The sequence below is a fragment of the Eleutherodactylus coqui genome, chromosome 6, assembly GCF_035609145.1.
Source record: "Eleutherodactylus coqui strain aEleCoq1 chromosome 6, aEleCoq1.hap1, whole genome shotgun sequence".
Taxonomy (NCBI): Eukaryota; Metazoa; Chordata; class Amphibia; order Anura; family Eleutherodactylidae; genus Eleutherodactylus; species Eleutherodactylus coqui.
The window spans coordinates 240,527,432-240,543,390 of record NC_089842.1 but is presented as its reverse complement, the minus strand read 5'-3'; the positions used below and the strand labels follow the sequence as shown (position 1 = coordinate 240,543,390).

Sequence of the window (15,959 nt, the reverse complement as noted above, 5' to 3'; positions counted from 1 at the left end):
TTGTTAGATTGAGTGGTTTACATGATAATTGTGGATGTATGCAGTGAAAGACCAATGAGCGATAATTGACCATAAAATGGTCGTTGGTCTGCCACTGCATCGTTCATTTTAACTAGGAGTTGTTCATTTGCTGCCCATTCCACCTCCATTCAATCAACAAGGATCCTCCTGTGTGAAAGCACAGGAGCATCGTCCCATGTAAAAGGGGCTTGGAAATCATCCTTACACAAAATAAAAACACAATAATTAACAGAGCATCAAATAATAACCCCTAAAGTTACACCCGACTTTACTGCAGCACAATCCCATTTACTTGTATACCAGAAACAGCATCCGGTCAGGAGCAGTGATGTACAAGGACCATTCTCATGATTGGTGGGAGTTCCATGTGGGTCCATAAAATCCATGCACTAAAAAGCTAGAGGCAAAAATTTGGGTAAAATATCTGTATTTTCTTGAGTTTTCGAGCAGTGTGTGTTGTTTTAATGGTTTGATTGCCTAGAAAGTTTCTTTTTGATTGTGTCGTTAACATCTTTGTTCCTCATGCTGTAGATGATGGGATTTAACATTGGAATCACCGTTGTATATAGAATGGACACGGCCTTGTCTGTCTCAGAGTATATGGAATGAGGTTTTAGGTACATGAAGATGACAGTCCCATAGTATAAAGACACAACCGTGAGGTGGGAGGCACACGTGGAGAAAGCTTTTTCTCTCCCTTGTGAAGAATGGATCTTGAATATGGTAGAGATGATGTAAATGTAGGAAATTAATGTCAAGGGGAAAGCAGACAAGAGAATAATCTGTGCTGCAAGGTTCATGGCTATTTCATTGGGGCGAGTATCTTTACAGGAGAGTTTGAAGAAAGGAGGCATCTCACAGAAGAAGTGGTTGACATGATGGGATTTACAAAAGGGCAGTTGGAAAGTGAGGGGCACGTGAATGGAGGCATTGCCAAAGCCCACAGCCCATGATAGAGAAGCTAAACTAAGGCACATCTTCTTGTTGATAATCGTTTGGTAGTGCAATGGTCTACAAATAGCTGCAAATCGATCATAAGCCATGACTGCAAGAATGATGCACTCTGTAGCTCCCAACGCCAAATGGAAATACATTTGGAGTGCACATCCCATCAGAGAAATACTTCTGTCCTCGGATAGAGTATTTATTAGAATTTTAGGCGCGGTGGTGGAGGAGAAGCAGATGTCAATCATGGAGAGATTACTCAAGAAAAAGTACATGGGAGTGTGCAGCTTTGGGTTGGTCCTCACCGCAAAGATCAGTAGAACATTCCCTGACAACGTTATTATATACATTATGAAGAACACAATAAAGAAGATGACCTGGAGATACGGGACATTCGAGAGGCCAAGGAGGATGAATCTTCCTGAAGCTGTTTGATTTGAGTCTTGCATTAGATGTACTGTAGCTGGTGAACGGTAGCGAAGAGAGAAAATAGTTATGGGTACCCAAGGTTAATTTTTTTTTCATATTCTTACTGAATTACACAAGTTTAATATTGTTCTAAGCACACAAACTTCATCTGCTAATTTTGCATGTTTTAAGCCATTTTCAATGCTGCATCAAAATCCGCAGGTAGCCTGCGGATTTTGGTGTAGAATTCCATTGCTACAGATTTGGCTGCATTCTGTGATTTAATTCCTTCTCGCTTGAAAGGTCCCTAACAAGTTGCCTATTAAAGACATATCACAGATGCATTCCTAATAGGCAAACGATCATGACAGACCTTAGCTTACTCCGCCCCATGTGAAAGGTCTCTTAAAAATAGAGCATAATTCAATACCATAATATTACATTGTACTGTTTACGCGATGAAATGATTGCAAGTTCAAATCCCCTACGTGCACTAAGAAGTAAAGTAAAAATAAGTGAAATAAAGATTTTTTAATTATTGTAAAAATAAAAAAATATTAAAATTTAAAAAACATTTTCCCAGTCATCACAACCCAAAAAATTAAAAAATCTAGAAATGGGTATTGCTGCATCTGTAAAGGTCCATTTTCTTAAATTATCATATTTTTATTCCTGCATGGTTTACTCCATCCAAAAAAATACGCAGTGGCAGAATTGCACATTTTTGGTCAATATGTCTCCAAAAATGAATTGAACAAAAAGCAATCAAAAAGTTGAATGCTCCCAAAATTAGTACCAATACAAGCTACAGATTGCCTTGCAAAACATGAGCCCTAATACAACCCTATCGATGGAAAAATAGAAAAAAATTATCGGGGGCAAAGTATAACTAAAAATATAAAAACTATATAAATTTGGCATCGCTGTAATCGTACCAACCTACAGAATAAAGACAACATGTCACTTGTACTACACTATGAGGGCCATAAAAATAACCTACCCACAAATGGTAAAATTGTAATTTTTTTTTCCATTTAGCCCCACATATAAGTTTTTAAGTGTCTTCCAATACATCATATGGTATGTTAAATGATTGGAAAACACAACTTATCCCGCAAGGAACAAGCCCTCATGTACATAGCAATTTTTTTTTAACTATTTAAAAAACAATATAAATTTGGTATTGCTATATGAACCCACAGAATAAGCGCAACATGCCATTTTTTACTATATCATGAAGCCCATAAAAATACTGTGATTAGAACAGTTTTGCAACCAAATGGAATTACCCAAAAGCGACATTATTTCCCCAGAATTAGCCCTGAGCTGTGGTCTCTCCAAATCATATTCATACTTTTTCATATAGAAAAGACTTACCTCAGGAAGAGCCCATCCTTGGGTACACATTGGCCACACCTGAAGACCTTCTGGTGACTGCCGAAATGTTGTCTGTCATTTTCCACTAGCATGGTACAAATTACTATGCTGGCAATATCTCCTCATATATACCGTACTGCCGTGAGCGATTAATCCCTCCTGTGCACAAGTAAAGGGAAAGAAGTTGTAAAGTTATTGGAACTCCCTGGTGAGTTATTACCCTGCAGACATCTGAGATGTTCAAAGTTGTTTTAAAGTTCCTTCAAGTTGTACTTTATATGAGAGATTTTGTATTACTTATTATTATACCCATTTTATGCTTTTATTTTTCTTACATTACTTATCGCAGGTCTATAATAACTCCACATAATAATACTTCATGTTGTTATCCTATATAAAGTGTATTCTTAAAAACAGTTTTTCTTTGTGTCATGTTTTGGAAATTTTTTTTTAGTACCGTTTTCTTTTAAACTTTTTTTTTTGTCCCATAAGTATACTGGATAGGAGAACTGCTGGGATTGGAATTTTTTCTGATTTCCCCAATTGCGTATTCAGAAGGGCAAAGTGACGAGTCAGTAAATTAAAGTGTCTTAACTATCGTGGGCTGCATTTACACGAACGTATTCACGCCGAGCCGATATACGTCGTCCTCATCTGCAAGGGGGAAGGACCAATCAGAGGCAGCTCTCACTCACACCCATTCATGAATTCATGAATGGGTGAGTGAGTGCTGCCTCTGATTGGCTCAGCGACCAATCAGGGGCAGCTCACAGCCCCTGATTGGTCCCTGTGCTGAGCCAATCAGAGGCAGCACTCACTCACCCATTCATGAATTCATGAATGGGTGTGAGTGAGATCTGCCTCTGATTGGTCAGGCTGTGACCAATCAGAGGCAGCTCATTCAGCACGCGGGGATTTTAAATCCCCGGCTGCTGAATACTACAGAGAGCAGTTCAGGAGAACTGCAGCCGGCCGCAGCTGAACTCCGTCTGCCGGGACAAGGTGAGTATATCTTTATTTTTTATTTTTACACATTTCTGGATGAATTGCTGGGAAGGGCTTATATATTTAACCCTTTCCCGACAATTCATCCCGCGATCGCCGGCAGCCAATTTTGTATTTGCTGTACTTGGTTTCCTTATGCTCTAGGAGCGCATGGGACCATTTGCCCTCCTTATCGTTGTTGTCCGTAATCAGAGTTCCCTGGAAGGATTTTAATTAGGATGCTTTCCCATTTAAAGCTGATGATCTGTTTACTGTGCTCACCCATGATTTTTTGAGGTGGTAGAATTCTTTCTCTACCAGGTATGTCTCTTATAGCAAAACTCGATCAGATAGGAATTTTTTGAGGTGGCGTAGCACCATGTTCCTCTTGTGGGGAGAGCCCAGGCCCATAACATTCCATGAAATAATATGCATGTTGTGGGTTTGCTGGTTATGTATGTTGCTAGTGTATTGCCCTTCTTCTGTTTAAATTATGTTCAGGTTTAGGTGTGGGGGTGGGAGAAAGGCGTGGAGTGGGTAAGTGAGGGTTGGAGGTTGGGGTGTTTTGAAGACCCACTTGGACTGTTTCCAGGTATATCCCTTAAGTTAAGGTTTCCTGCTGTTGTGTTGACCACCAAAATCAAAGTTACAATAAACATTCTAGATGACTATCTATTTTCATGAGGAATCGCTTTTCTCGTCTTTTTTTTCCTAATATGGAGAAGCTGCTCTCGCCTGGCAAATATAATAAAAACAATATTCCCTACTGCTCGCCCACGCCTTGGCAAACCCTTAGCAATCTACCCAGGCAAAGGGCAATCGTACATAAGTCCCGGTTACTGTGTTAACAACAAAAATCAATAGTACAGTGCAGCTTTCTAGCTTAGTATCTAACTCTACAAGAAATCCTATTCTAGTATGTTTTGCTCCCCCCCCCCTCTAGCATGGGGGAAGCTGCATCTACCCCGGCCAGTGTAGCAAAGACGATGACATTGCGCACTCACCCGTGCCTTAGAAGATAATTTGCATAGGATGGTGGTACCAAAGTCCCAGAGAGCTAAAGCAGTCCTTGTTACGTTTCATTTTTTTCCCCTGCTCTAATCATGTGAGTTTATGTGTATGCTCACTGGGTACTGGGCTTCTCGGGGGGAGGTAAGCAGGTGGGATGGATGTAGCATGCAGGGGGTGAAGGTAATGCTTGCTGTTGGCTTTTGTGAGGTTTGGCTTATTACACCCAGTGGGTTTTTTGGTCCCTCCTTGTCCCTCTGTGTTGTTCACGGCTGTTCAAGGTGAGAAGTCTCTTTGTCTCATCGTAGTTTTCACCCAGACCGACTCTAGTGCTTCAGGCATTTTGAAGATTTTGTAGGTGCCGTCCTCCTGGAAGACTTTGAGAGTCGCGGGGTACTGTAGCTGAAAGCAGATTTTCTTTCTATATGGTATTGTGCAGAGGTTTTTGAAAGTGTGTCTTTGATTTGCCACTCTTGCCGAGAAGTCTAGTTCTGCATGCCCTCATCAGAGCTGTTTTATCGTTGTAGTCCAAGAAGCCCTTGATTATTTGGCATGGTCTTTGTTGTGTTGGTTTTTCCTTTAGGGCCCCTCTGGCGGTTGGTGGTTCTGGGCCTTCATGGTGGACCCTTTCAACTCTGCAGCAGTATTCAAGGCCTAGTGCCTCTGGGAGCTCCTTTTCAGAAATCCGAAAGAAGTCTTTTTGGTGGATTGATTCAGGCAGACTAGTGTCAGATTATTGCGCCTTGATCTGTTCTCCAAATCGTCAATTTTGTCTGGCATGCTCTGGTTGTTGATGGATTGTTCCCGCACTGATTTTCTATCTCTCTTTGCTGCTGTCACATTGATTGTACGTGTTTGTCTGTTCTGCAAAGATGCAAATGAGAGAGGCTTGCAGGCTTTGTTCTATTTTTTTTTTGTTTGTTAGGCATTATACACGCTGCCACTTCTGCTACAATTTGGTTTGCATCTAGGTTTCGAGGAAAGCTTGGGGTCTGCTCCTCTACTGTGTAGAGTTCTGTTTGTTTGCTTGTGCCCGATGCTTGTTTTTTCTGGTCCGCTAGGCTGTTGGACAACTTTGGAGACACTGACATTCTAGTCATGGTCTTAGTGTTTGTGCTTCTTGTCTTGGCCATTCATCCTTTGGCACTTCGATTTTCTTGAGCTTGGCCTTTTGTGTAGTCGCCGACAGTGGGTTTGGCCCCTGTGTCAGGTTCCATTTTACTTTTTTGGTTTTTTTGCTCGATCTTTCTCCGGTGTCTATTGTCTTTTGTTGTCAGCCATTTCGCTTGTGCATAGGTATGCTGTTGTTTCAGAGGTTAGCTCTGTGGGCTAGCGGTTTTGACTGTGCAGTTGGTGTTGCCCTAGCCTATCTTGGTGAGCAGGGGTGACTTGTCCTGACTGCGTTGCTTATCTGAAGCCAGAGAAGCAGCTAAGGTTCATTCAGCTGCTTCTCATCATATTAGCGCCCGGTCCGGAGGTCTCAGGTAGATTGATTTGGGCTTTGAGTTTAACCCATTCCCTTCATATGATGTAAGGGTACGCCATGGCAGCGGGGTAATTCCCGCAACTGGACGCACCCTTACGTCATGTGGATAGCGCGAGATCATTGTCATTGATAGACGGCCTTTCGCTGCGATCTATGTAGATCGCAGCATGGGAAGGGTTCACAGAGGGAGCACACTCCCTCTGTGATGTTATCAGGTTCTCTCGATATAATCACAGAGAGCCCCGCTGGTTGCCATGGCAACAGGACGCCAGATACCAGCATCCTGTATTGCCATTGCCTATGATCGCAGTAAAAAGCGATGAGAGAAGTCCTGCAATACCTTATCATAGCAATCAGAGCTGGTATGGCGTAAGTCCCTCAGAGGGACACAAATGGTTGTAAAAAAAGATCAAAATAATGTACAAAAAATAAAAATGTAGAAAAAAACTTTTTTTAGGCTTTTTCTCATATTAGTATTTTGCCTCCCAAAAAACAGAATAAAAGTGATCAAAAAAGCCATATGTACCCCAAAATGGTACCAATAAAAACTACAGCTTGTCTCGCAAAAATATGCCCTCACAGAGCTATGTTAATGGAAAAATAAAAGTTATAGGACTTTGAATGCAGCGATTTTATTGCAGAAAAGTGGAAAAACCTAAAAAAAAAATATAAGAATTTTGGTATCCTTGTAAGCGTACTGACCCGCAGAAAAAATGGATTGTGTCATTTATTCTGCATAATTAACGTAAAAAAAACCCAAAAAATCTATAGCAGAATTGATGCGTTTTCTCTCCCTGCAATCATAAAAAAAAATAAAAGATCCAAAATATAGTCTATGTACCCCAAAATGGCAGTGATAAAAACTACAGTTCACCATGCAAAAAGCAAGCCCTTTTACGTCCGTGTCGATGGGAAAATAAAAAAGTTATGGCTTTTGAAAATTGGAGATTAAAATTTGCCAAAAATTGTTGCATCCTTAAACCCAAAATAGGCCGTGACCTTAAGGGGTTAAGCAATCTGCGGTGAGTGTATAATGTAGAACAGGGGTGTCAAACTCATTTTCACCGATGGCCACATCAGCCTTATGGTTGCCTTCAAAGGGCCGATTCTAATTGTAAAACTGTATAGTAAAACTGAACCCCACAGCAGCCCGATTGGTAATAAGGTCCCCCATAGTGGACAGTGGCGCACACTAATATATAAATTATATATATAACACAAACGCACACTATTACGCACACATATAACACAGACGCACACTATTACGCACACATATAACACAGACGCACACTATTACGCACGCATATAACACAGACGCACACCTATAACATAGACACACACCAATAACGCACACATATAACACAGACGCACACTATCACGCACACATATAAGACAGACGCACACATATAACACAGACGCACACTATCACGCACACATATAACACAGACGCACACTATCACGCACACATATAAGACAGACGCACACACATAACACAGACGCACACTATCGCGCACACATATAACACAGACGCACACTATTACGCACACATATAACACAGACGCACACTATCACGCACACATATAAGACAGACGCACACACATAACACAGACGCACACTATCACGCACACATATAACACAGACGCACACTATCACGCACACATATAAGACAGACGCACACACATAACACAGACGCACACTATCACGCACACATATAACACAGACGCACACTATCACGCACACATATAAGACAGACGCACACTATTACGCACACATATAACACAGACGCACACTATCGCGCACACATATAACACAGACGCACACTATTACACACACATATAACACAGACGCACACTATCCCGCACACATATAACACAGACTCACACTATTACGCACACATATAACACAGACACACACTATTATGCACACATATAACACAGACGCACACTATTACGCACACATATAACACAGACGCACACTATTACGCACACATATAACACAGACGCACACCTATAACACAGACGCACACTATCCCGCACACATATAACACAGACTCACACTATTACGCACACATATAACACAGACACACACTATTACGCACACATATAACACAGACACACACTATTACGCACACATATAACACAGACGCACACTATCACGCACGCATATAACACAGACGCACACCTATAACATAGACACACACCTATAACGCACACATATAACACAGACGCACACTATCACGCACACATATAACAGACGCACACATATAACACAGACGCACACTATCACGCACACATATAACACAGACGCACACATATAACACAGACGCACACTATCACGCACACATATAACACAGACGCACACATATAACACAGACGCACACATATAACACAGACGCACACTATCACGCACGCATATAACACAGACGCACACTATCATGCACACATGCGCACAGATGCACACTATCACGCGCATAGACGCACACTATCAGGCACACATGCGCACATATGCACACTATCACGCACACATGCGCACAGACACATTCTATATATATATATATATATATATATATATATATATATATATATATATATATATATATATATATATATACACACACACACAAACGGACACTTCTGCATTTTTTACTTACCTGCATGCAGTATGGTCCCACCGGGAGGTGTACCGGCTGCTCTCAGTCCTTCTTGGGCCCCTGATGTCTCCCAGGCCTGCAGCCATGAACAGAGGGAGGGCCAGTGAGGGGAGGTCAGGGCTGACCAGGCTCTCACCCTGCAGCTGCTCCTCCTCAGTGTCGCTCTCATATTCTCTGCAGTCTTCTTCACTCCTCCGCGGCCGTTGTCAGTCTGCTATCGGCACTCCTCTATTACCGTCTGCACTAGACAGTACAAGCCGATAGCAGATCGCCTACTGACAACAGCACAGAGGTGAGGGAACTTACTGCACAGCCGGCAGGCCACAGAAAATGAGGTGGTGGGCCGGATTCGTTCCGCGGGCCTTGTGTTTGACACCTGTGATGTAGAGTATCTGGTTTCTAATCTCAGGCTTGCAATTTTTGAGATTTGAGCTTTTTATAGCTGTGGTACAAAGCAGGGTGTCTTTCCAGTAAATGGCCACTAGGTTCAGAGTAGTGCAGAATTTAAATCTTCTATTCCAGTTATAAGCTGTGGTCCCGCCCAGGAGTGCAATAATTAATTAGCTATGTTCTGAATGTAAGTGATGCAGCTCTGTGAGCTTACCCCCACACAAGGGCCTGTTACTTGCTGGATCGTGCCTTCTCTCTTCCACACTGTGCAGCCTGGCTCCTCTCCTCCAGTGCAGGAAACAGATCAGCAGATTCAGCAGTCTGAGTACAAGAGCGCTGTGAGCACACAGCTACACAATACTGGACTCCCCTCACTTCCCCTCAGTCTCCTCTGTTTGCATCCCTCATGCTACCACTTTACTGCCGATGGCACCACAGACTGCAGCCTTACTCCCTACTTCTCCCTCTGTGGGCAGCTGCCCGCAAGCAGGCTGTAGATGTTGGTCTAATGGAGTGGGGTCAGCAGGGTAGCGGAGCTCCTCAGCAGCATGTCCCTACAGCATGGTGCCAGAACCAGAAGTCTGTATTGGAGTTTGGTGGGGGTTGTTATATATGTATAGACACCCCCACTGGGTGAGGCAGACGTTGTGGAGATTGTTATCATAATGCCAGAAAATCTGAGTGAACAGGAGAGCCCCCGTGAAGATAGTTCTTACATCTATTACTAAGGAGACGTCCCTGTGTCCTCATTACTGCAGAAGATCTGTACTTAAAGACAGACAGTGGATTGCAGAGAAGCTGGAAGGGAAACGCCCTAAGTAAACTTTCCAAGTCCTTCTCCATGTCAGTGTTCCCAGTGGTTTCCCATTTAGTGTGTCATGGTGACTTGTATTTCCCTGCCCATGTGCAGAACCTTACATTTGTCAGTGTTACACCTCATTTGACAATTTTCTACCCCAAACTTGTCCAGATCCATTTGCAACCATATACTGTCCTCTCGCGCTAATTATTTTGCAGAATTTTGTACTGTATAATTTGCAAATATTGATATTTTACTGAAAATCATCAGTTGTAGACTAGAGATGAGCGAGCATACTCATCCAAGGTTGATGCTCGTTCGAGTATTAGGGTGCTCGAGATGCTCGTGACTCAAGACGAGCACCACGCCGTACTCGTCTCGATTAAACGAGCACTGACCATTGAATTCAATGGAGCCGGCAATACAGCCGGCTCCATTGAAAGCAATGGGCTGCCGGCGAGCGCGGGAGTAAGCCCCCACCTCCCCCGCACTGTGAGCATAAAGATCGTTCTCCTCTGCCACAGCTGTAACAGCTGTGGCAGAGAAGAACGATGTTAGCCCATTGAATTCAATGGAGCAGGCAATACAGCAGGTTCCACTGAAAGCAATGCGCTGCGAGCGATCGTGGGATGAATTGTCGGGAAGGGGTTAAATATATAAGCCCTTCCCTGCAATTCATCCTGAAATGTGTAAAAATAAAAAATATATATATACTCACCTTTCCACTGCAGCCGGAGTTCAGCTGCGGCCGCCGACAGTTCTCCTGAACTGCTTCTCTATACTATTCAGCAGCCGGGGCTTTAAAATCCCCGCCTGCTGAATGAGCTGCCTCTAATTGGTCACAGCCTGACCAATCAGAGGCAGGTCACACTCACACACCCATTCATGAATTCATGAATGGGTGAGTGACTACTGCCTCTCATTGGCTCAGCGCAGGGACCAATCTGACCAATACTCTGGCTGCTGCTCCTCCTTCCTCCCAGCCTCCTCACTCCATGAAAAAAACATATTCGGAGCAGACAGACTCCCAGGAACTGTTCTCGGATCCGTGCCATGAGTGGGAAAAAACGGTTCCTCTCTCACCTGAGGAGTTTGTCGTGCCCGATGACCAACCTTTGGAAAGTTCCCGGAGTCCGGGTGATGAGGCTGGGGACTTCCAGCAACTGTCTCAAGAGCTTTTTGTGGATGAGGATGATGAGACACAGTTGTCTGTCAGTGAGGTAGTAGTAAGGGCAGTAAGTCCGAGGGAGGAGCGCACGGAGGATTTGGAGGAAGAGCAGCTGCACGATGAGGTGACTGACCCCACCTGGTTTGCTAAGCCTACTGAGGACAGGGCTTCAGAGGGGGAGGCAAGTGCAGCAGCAGGACAGGTTGGAAGAGGCAGTGGAGTGGCCAGGGGTAGAGGCAGGGCCAGAGCGAATAATCCCCCAACTGTTTCCCAAAGCACCCCCTCATGGCCAGCCTGTTCAAATGTGTGGATTTTTTTTAGTGAATGAGAGTGGACGACCGACGAACAGTGGTGTGGAACTTGTGTCGCAGCAAGATCAGCCCGGTCACACCACTACCAGCCTCACCACCACCAGCATTCAAAGGAATATGATGGCCAAGCACCCGACAAGTTGGGATGAATGCCATTCACCGCCTCCAGATCACACCACTGCTTCTTCCCCTGTGCCTCGACCTGCCACACAGATCCAATCTCCCTCCCAGGACACAGGCACGAGTGCCTCCCAGCCTGCACCCACACCCTCACCTCCACCATCCTCCCCTCCATCCAGCAATGTCTCTCAGTGCAGCGTTCAGCTGTCGCTAACACAAGCGTTGGAATGATGGCGCAAATACGCCGCAACCCACTCGCACACACAAGCTTTAAATGTGCACATTGCCAAATTAATCAGCCTGGAGATGCTGCCGTACAGGCTTGTGGAAAAGAAAGCTTTCAAAAACATGATGGTGGCGGCGGTCCCGCACTACTCGGTCCCCAGATGCCACTATTTTTCCCGGTGTGCCGTCACAGCCCTACACCAGAACGTCTCCAGCAACAAAAATCGTGCCCTCACCAACGCGGTTACTGGGAAGGTCCACTTAACCATGGACACGTGGACAAGTACTGGTGGGCAGGGCCACTATATCTCCCTGACGGCACATTGGATGAACTTGGTGGTGTCTGGGACCTAGTCAGAGCCTGGGAACGCTCACGTCCTACCCACAACCCACACCCAGAATAGTGGGTCCTACCTTGGTGCTGGTATCTGCAGCATTTTATGCCACCTCCTCCAAACCCTCCCCCTCCTCCTCCTCCTCTACCTCTCAATTAAGAAGTGTGAGCACGCGGCGCGGCAGCACAGTGGTGGGCAAGCATCAGTAAGCCGTGCTGAAACTAATCAGCTTAGGTGACAAGAGGCACACGGCCCGCGAGCTGCTGCAGGGTCTGACAGAGCAGACCGAACTCTGGCTTTCACCGCTGAGCCTCCAACTGGGCATGGTCGTGTGTGACAACGGCCGTAACCTGGTGGCAACTCTGCAGCTCGGCAGCCTCACACACTTCTGCCTGGCCCACGTCTTCAATCTGGTGGTTCAGCGGTTACTGAAAAACTACCCCCACTTGTTTGACCTGCTCGGCAAGGTGCGCCGCGTCTGTGCACATTTCCACAAGTCCATCACGGACGCTGCCTCCCTGAGGACCCTGCAACGTTGGTTTCCGCTGCCAGAGCACCAACTGCTGTGCAATGCTGGAATTTTACGCTGCACATGTTGGCCAGGCTGTACGAGCAGCATAGAACAATAGTGGAATATCAGCTGCAACATGGGCGGCGTAGTGGTAGTCAGCCTCCGCAATTCTTTACTTAGAAGAGAGGGCATGGATGGCAGATATCTGCCAGGTCCTCGGAAACTTTAAGGAGTCTACCCAGATGGTGAGCGGCGATGCGGCAATCATTAGCGTTACCATCCTGCTGCTATGCCTGCTGAGAAGTTTGTTGCAAAGCATAAAGGCTGATGCTTTGTGGTTGGAACAGGAGATGGGGGATGACAGTATGTCGCTTGATTGCCAGACCCCCCTCATATCTATATCTCAGTGCATTTTGGAGGAGGGGGAGGGGGAAGAGACAGCTGGGGATGACAGTATGTCAGCGCATTTTGGAGGAAGAGGAGGATGAGGATGAGGGGGAGGAGAGTGGAGGGGGATGAGGGGGAGGAGGGGGAAGAGACAGCTGGCCACACTGCAGATGGTACTCATGCTGCTTGCCTCTCGTCTGTTCAGTGTGAATGGGCTGTAGAGGAGGAGGATCCTGAAAGTCATCTTCCTAGTGAGGACAGCTATGTGTTGCGTACTGGGACCCTGGTACACATGGCTGACTTCATGTTAGGCTGCCTTTTCCATGACCCTCGCGTTAGATGCATTCTGGTCAACACAGATTACTGTGTGTTCACCTTTCTTGACCCACGATACAAGGAGAACCTTTTCACTCTTATTACCGAAGAGGAAAGCGGTACAAGAGTGATGCAATACCACAGGGCCCTGGTGGAAAAAGTGATGCTAAAGTTCCCTTCTGACAGCGCTAGTGGCAGAAGATGCAGTTCTGAGGGCCAAGTAGCAGGGGAGGCGCTTGGATCAGGCAGCATGTCTAGCGCAGGCAGGGGAACACTCTCCAAGGCCTTTGCCAGCTTTATGGCTCCCCGGCAAGACTGTGTCACCACTCCCCAGTCAAGACTGAGTCGGAGGGAGCACTGTAAAAAGATGGTGAGGGAGTACGTAGCCGATCATACCACCATCCTCCGTGATGCCTCTTCACCATACAACTATTGGGTGTCAAAGCTGGACCCATGGCACGAACTTGCGCTGTACGCCCTGGAGGTGCTGGCCTACCCTGTCGCTAGCGTCTTGTCAGAGAGGGTGTTTAGTGCAACTGGGGTAATCATCACGGATAAGCGTACCCACCTGTTAACTGCCAGTGCCGACATGCTTACATTCATAAATATGAACAAAGGATGAATTTCCCCAGACTTCTCTTCTCCACCGGCGGAAAGCAGCGGAACCTAATGATTCTTTTTGCTGCAACAGGAGAAAAATGCATCCTCTATCACCACAAAAAGAGAGAATTAGCTTTGTTAATGACTCTCGGATTTTATTACGCCTCCTCTTCCTACTCCTCCTCCTCCTAAAACAGCATGTCATCACGCTGAACTGCCAATTTTTTGCAGCCCAAAAGGCTGTGTTTAAAAGTCTTTTCAATTTTTAAAAGTTTCAAAAGTATTGATGCTCTAACAGAAACGAATTTTTTTCACAGGGCTGCCTCCAACCTCTGTTACAAATTAAGCAACAGCGAGCTGTATCTTTAAAAAAATCTTTATGGGTTTCATCTGCCCTCGCGGTTTAGCAATTTTTCAGGGGTACACTTGTACTCTTGGTACACTAATTTTTCTGGCCCTCACTTATAGTGTTATCTAACTAATTTTTATGGCCTTTGCCTACACTCTTGGTACACCAATGTTTCAGGGGTTCGCCTACACTCTTGCTACAGAAATATTACTGGGGTCTGCCTATACTTTTGCTACAGAAATGTTACTGGGGTCTGCCTATACTTTTGCTACAGAAATGTTACAGGGGTCTCCCTATACTTTTGCTATAGAAATATTACTGCAGTCTGCCTACACCTTTTCTACTGAATGGTTTGAGGGGTTCGCCTATACTTTTGCTACAGAAATGTTACTGGGGTCTGCCTATACTCCTGCTAGAGAAATGTTACTGGGGTCCGCCTATACTCTTGCTACAGAAATGTTACAGGGGTCTGCCTATACTTTTGCAACTGAAATGTTACTGGGGTCCACCTATACTCTTGCTAGAGAAATGTTATTGGGGTCCGCCTATACTTCTGCTACAGAAATGTTACTGGGGTCTGCCTATACTTCTGCTACAGAAATGTTACTGGGTCCGCCTATACTTTGGCTACAGAAATATTACTGGGGTCTGCCTACACCTTTTCTACTGAATGGTTTGAGGGGTTCGCCTATACTTTTGCTACAGAAATGTTACTGGGGTCCGCCTATACTCCTGCTAGAGAAATGTTGCTGGGCTCCGCCTATACTCTTGGTACAGAAATGTTACTGGGGTTCGCCTATACTTTTACTACAGAAATGTTACTGGGGTCCGCCTATACTCTTGCTAGAGAAATGTTATTGGGGTCCGCCTATACTTCTGCTACAGAAATGTTACTGGGGTCTGCGTATACCTTTACTATAGAAATGTTACTGGGGTCCGCCTATACTCTTGCTACAGAAATGTTACTGGGGTCCGCCTATACTCTTGCTACAGAAATGTTACTGGGGTCTGCCTATACTTTTGCTACAGAAATGTTACAGGGGTGCGCCTATACTCTTGGTACAGAAATGTTACTGGGGTTCGCCTATACTTTTACTACAGAAATGTTACTGGGGTCTGCCTATACTTTTACTACAGAAATGTTACTGGGGTGCGCCTGTGCTCTTGGTACACCAATGTTTCAGGGGTTCGCCTACACTCTTGCTACAGAAATGTTACAGGGGTCTGCCTTTACTTTTGCTACAGAAATGTTACTGGAGTACACCTATACTATTGCTACAGAAATGTTACTGTGGCCTGCCTATACTTTGGCTACAGAAATATTACTGGGGTCTGCCTACACCTTTTCTACTGAATGGTTTGAGGGGTTCGCCTATACTTTTGCTACAGAAATGTTACTGGGGTCCGCCTATACTCTTGCTACAGAAATGTTACAGGGGTTCGCCTATACTTTTACTACAGAAATGTTACTGGGGTTCGCCTATACTTTTACTACAGAAATGTTACTGGGGTCTGCCTATACTTTTGCTACAGAAATGTTACTGGGGTCCGCCTATACTCTTGGTACAGA

The 15,959-nt window shown here is 45.1% G+C and overlaps 1 protein-coding gene across 1 annotated transcript; it reads right to left on the bottom strand.

The window, feature by feature from the left end:
• Positions 1-482: 482 nt before the first annotated feature.
• Positions 483-1,415, bottom strand: LOC136631653 (olfactory receptor 5V1-like). Its single transcript, XM_066605937.1, has one exon. The coding sequence runs from the start codon at positions 1,413-1,415 to the stop codon at positions 483-485; it is 933 nt and encodes a 310-aa protein (XP_066462034.1).
• Positions 1,416-15,959: the final 14,544 nt, after the last annotated feature.